Raw genomic sequence first — 5077 nt, 5'->3', positions numbered from 1 at the left:
TCGGAATTACCAAGAATGACCGATGTACTTTCCACTTTTAGTGTTTTATTAAATAAGTAATAGATGGCGAATTGGAACGACATTTTGTCCTGCTAACCTGTAAACCTGCATCCACGTGAGAAACAAAGAAAGCTAGGACCATAGACTGTAAAAGGATAGGACGCAATTAACGGGCACGTCTGCAGCTCTGATTGGTTTGACGTTAACAACAAATCCGCTACACTTGATAGGTCAGAGACTAGGCGCCGAAATATTTAAAACATACAACAGACTGTTTAATACAGTCTGTGATTCAAAATCATCATGGCATCATAACGAAAATTTAAGGAACATTTGAATTCAGATGAGACTCAATCTGGGACGCCAAAATCAACAAAACACAGAAAACTTCAACAGAAAAAGGTAAGTTAACACAATTGATGAAATGCATTGAATAGTTTATCCCGCCCTAAAAAAATAAAATAAAGGCATTACGTTATTTAATGTTATACAGGCTATGGTTATAACGTAATTAAAATTGTTTCACAATTAGATAAATAGTAATGTCATAGCAATCACATTTTTATTTACTATATACTAATTGTAACAACGTGGCAGCTAATTGCTTTCATTTTATCCAAGTTAATAGGATGTCATATTTGATTCCCTTTACAGAAAAACTCCCCTCTTTTCTTTTTGGATATTATAAGCCCCCAGTTATAGGCCCATCTGATGGATATATATTTTGAGAGATAATTTCACTTTCAATATTATCAATCTCCAATTGTTTTATCATATTATTATCATATTACTACTTCCTATATTTGAATCCTTCATCCATATGATTTTTGTTCATGTGTCATGTGTGTGTGTATATACATACTCATATATATATATATATATATATATATATATATATAATTTGCTATTTTCAACTTTATACTTTATACATTTTTGCTTTGTACTGTATCTGCAGAAACAGAAAAAAATATTATACAAGAGATTTCTCTTTACATCACCAATTCCTAGAACATCTGCTTACAGAAGAAAAGTTTTTGAAAAGGTATGTTCAAGAAAAAAATCTACATGTGTAGAATAGGACATTTTTTTAATATTGTAATGTTCAATCAAATGTTAGATGCTGGATGGCTTTAGGCTTAGTGCCATATAGCCAGCCTTTTCTATTATCACACAGCTCTGTGCAGCATACTGGGTTGGCGGGCTGTTTTTTTTTTTTTAAATGAGCTTTGGAGTAGAATGCATTAGACCTGTATCTAAATATTGCTTATTTTTTAAGACTGAGCTTCACTTAATGACTTTACATTTGTCTCAGATTCGTCTCAGAGATCATAGTGATGCAGATACTTACCGAGAAGTGGAGCAAGAGAGTGATGAAAATGGGATGGTGACATGGAGACAAGATGTAACATCAGGAAAAGAGCAAAGTTTTGAGGAGAGAGAACATCAAAGAGAAGAAGATGATGGAAATAGACAAGAGGACAGAGAAGATGATGGAAGTGGACAAGAGGAAAGAGACGAAGAGGATGGAAGTGGACAAGAGGACAGAGAGGAAGAGGATGAAAGTGGACAAGAGGACAGAGAGGAAGAGGATGGAAGTGGACAAATGTACAGAGAGGAAGAGGATGGAAGTGAACAAGAGGACAGAGAGGAAGAGGACGTAAGTGGACAAGAGGACAGAGAGGAAGAGGATGGAAGTGGACAAGAGGACAGAGAGGAAGATGACGTAAGTGGACAAGAGGACAGAGAGGAAGATGACGTAAGTGGACAAGAGGACAGAGAGGAAGAGGATGGAAGTGGACAAGAGGACAGAGAGGAAGATGACGTAAGTGGACAAGAGGACAGAGAGGAAGAGGATGGAAGTGGACAAATGTACAGAGACGAAGAGGATGGAAGTGAACAAGAGGACAGAGAGGAAGATGACGTAAGTGGACAAGAGGACAGAGAGGAAGATGACGTAAGTGGACAAGAGGACAGAGAGGAAGAGTATGTAAGTGGACAAGAGGACAGAGAGGAAGATGATGGACGTGGACAAGAGGACAGAGAAGATGATGGAAGTGGACAAGAGGACAGAGAGGAAGATGATGGAAGTGGAAAAGAACAGAGAGCAGGAGAAGAGAGAAGGCAAGACGGGAATCAAGATTCAAACCGATCGAAGGTATAACCATGTAATTACAGATTATCTGTGCACTATTAGTTTAAGTTAAATTTGTATCTCATCTGTCTTAATAGAACAACACTGTCATTGCTATTTCTGCTTTTGTATCATATTATGTTTCAGGTGAGAATGTAATCAATCTTGTATTCTATTACAGAAATGCCATGATGACGATCCGGTTTACCCCGGTGCTCCCCTCACTAAAGGTCAGAGTCTGCTGTTACTAATGTCATATGTACTGAGGCACAATTTGACAGGAGTAGCTCTGGAGGATCTTCTTGCAATGTTCAATGAACATTTCCCTGGCTTGGTGCCAGCAACGTCATATCTTTTTCATAAAGCCTATGGACAGTTTGGCCAATATGTGCCCCATTTTTATTGTATCGACTGTGAAAGCTACATGGGACCCAGTGAGACAGCTCCAAAAAACTGTTTTTCTTGTAGAGCTGAATTCGACATTGAAAAAAACCTAAGGGTAGGATCTTACTTTCTTGTACTTACTCTATCAACCCAAATAGAGTACGTTCTGGAAAAATCTGACACACATTTAAATAAAAGGGAATCAATTCCAGGCATTGTTTCAGATATTCAGTGTGGGGCAGAATATGAAAAACTCAAGCAGAGTGGACGAGTAGGGGCTGACGACATATCCATCATCTGGAATTGTGATGGAATTCCAGTTTTCAATAGTAACAACATTCAGATATGGCCAATTCAGTGCCAAATCATCGAGCTGTTACCAAAAGATCGTCAAGCCAACATATGTATACCATGCTTATGGTTTGGTAACAGCAAGCCAAATATGGTCACTTTTTTAACAGCTTTTGTGTCACAGCTCAAAGAATTGGAAGAAAATGGAATTAAATGGAGGGACTCTGAAAACATAGAGCATTCAAGCAAAGTTCATTCACTCATCTGCTCCTCAGATTCAGTTGCCCGCCCCCTCCTGAGAAACACAAAACAGTTTAATGGCAAATACGGGTGTGACTTCTGTCTCCACACTGGCGGTGGCCCATACATCTGGGAAACTCCCGAACCACCTTTACGGAACGAGACAGATCATTTTCAGCATGCTATTCTGGCAACACCTGCTAATCCCGTAATGGGAGTGAAAGGCCCATCCCCATTGATGGAACTTGGGAGCTTCAATATGATAACTGGATTTGTTCCTGAGTACCAGCACAGTGTATGCCTGGGTGTCACTAAACAGATTACATCTCTGTGGCTAGACAGTAAGCACCATAATAAAGACTGGTACCTGGGTTCCAAAGGTCAGTGACATAGACCAGGAATTGCTGGCCATTTGTCCACCTGTGGAGGTCACAAGGGCACCAAGATCAGTGAAGGACAGAAAATTCTGGAAAGCATCTGAGTGGCGGTCATTTTTGTTGTTTTATGCACTGCCTGTTTTAAATGGCATTTTGAAAAAAAAGTACTGGAATCACCTATTTTTATTAGTTTTTGCAATGCACACTCTTCTACAGGATGCCATCAAAGTGAGCCATGTGGATGTGGCAGAACAAGCTCTGCGAAAGTTTGTACTTAACTTTGAGAAACTGTATGGTGCTGCCAATGTGTCTTTCAATGTTCATTTGTTAATGCACCTGGCAGCAAGTGTGCGCAACTGGGGACCACTGTGGGCCACATCCACATTTCCATTTGAATCATTTAATGGGACGTTGATTAAGTTTTTCAATGGAACAACACATGTGCCAACTCAAATAGTGAAAAGATTCCTTAGGTGGAGAAGTCTCTCAGTAAAAGCAGGCACTACTATGGCAAATGCTAATGACAGCATAAGGAAATTATTTGAGAAACTACAAAGTAGTTCTGGCTTAAGAAATAAGTCAAGGGAGTTTCAAAATAATGTCAGAGGTTTTGGATGCCCAAAGAAAGGTAGCACATCTGTGTTGCAAAGGATGGCTATTGAACATTTTAAAGGAGTGACAGTTCATTCAGGGTTTTTTTATGACCGATTTATTTGTAGCAGTGTTGTTTATCATTCATATAACAACACTACCCTTAAAAAGAGAAATAATTCGGTTGTACAGTTAAGTGATGGGACATTATGTGAAATTATGACCCTAGTGGCTTTTACATCTGACAATGGGACACCTTCAGCATCTGCCACAAATGACTTCTGTGTTTTAGTAAAAGAGCTTGCCAAGAGCGGAGGAAAGGTTTGTAGAGATGTTCAGCTAAATATATCCTCCACATTTATAAATGAAGTGTCTCACACTAACAATGTATTTGCCGTGCATCCTCAATCACTGAAACGTAAATGTGTAATGGTTAAGTCGAAGACCAAAATGTATGTCATTCCACTACCTAACACTGTTGAAAGTGACTAAAAAGTAATAAGATCGTATAGGAGCTACTTCTACAGCATTTTAGATATTGATGCCAAACCAACTTCCCCTAATTTGTCCTGTACCAAAGACCCACATGATCTGTTTTTGTTATTTGCATTAGCCATTTTTTTCCTACAATAAAAAAACAATGTTCGTATTTTTTGAACACTGGTTAGGATTTTAATGTTTGGACTGTTTTTGCATGCAATGTAGTCACCATTTATTTGTCTAATGTAGTTTGAGGGGTGCCACCTGCAAAATCACAATGTAGTGGCTGCAACAACTTTAAACAACTTACTGTTACTCTAAATTTCTTGTGTGCAAGTACCCTTTTGATGTGTGCTTTTAGTGTTGTGTTTGACATGGTTTTAGTGTGTAAGCTGTATTGTAACAATATAAACTTATTAAACATTACATGGGAGTAGCTATTTGTGTATTTTATTGAAAAATATTATGAATGGGCTATCAATATATTATGCATTAATACATGTAAACATTCCAAAGGAAATGTACAAATAATGTACTTACATACAAGCATGAGTGAGTTTACTTAATATTTACTCGAATGTAA

The 5077-nt window shown here is 38.1% G+C and overlaps 1 protein-coding gene across 1 annotated transcript; it reads left to right on the top strand.

Annotated features, from left to right (window-relative positions):
- The first annotated feature begins 959 nt into the window (after window positions 1–959).
- LOC143714556 (uncharacterized) lies at window positions 960–4663 on the top strand. The gene is made up of 3 exons (XM_077205778.1): window positions 960–1042; window positions 1313–2155; window positions 2313–4663. The coding sequence occupies exons 2-3, from the start codon at window positions 1382–1384 to the stop codon at window positions 3432–3434; spliced, it is 1896 nt and encodes a 631-aa protein (XP_077061893.1). The 5' UTR covers window positions 960–1042; window positions 1313–1381; the 3' UTR covers window positions 3435–4663.
- The last annotated feature ends 414 nt before the right edge of the window (window positions 4664–5077 follow it).

Source organism: Siphateles boraxobius, unplaced genomic scaffold, assembly GCF_051911475.1.
Source record: "Siphateles boraxobius isolate OS27281-9 unplaced genomic scaffold, OSU_SipBor_1 55, whole genome shotgun sequence".
NCBI lineage: Eukaryota > Metazoa > Chordata > Actinopteri > Cypriniformes > Leuciscidae > Siphateles > Siphateles boraxobius.
This window is presented reverse-complemented; position numbering and strand designations above follow the sequence as displayed.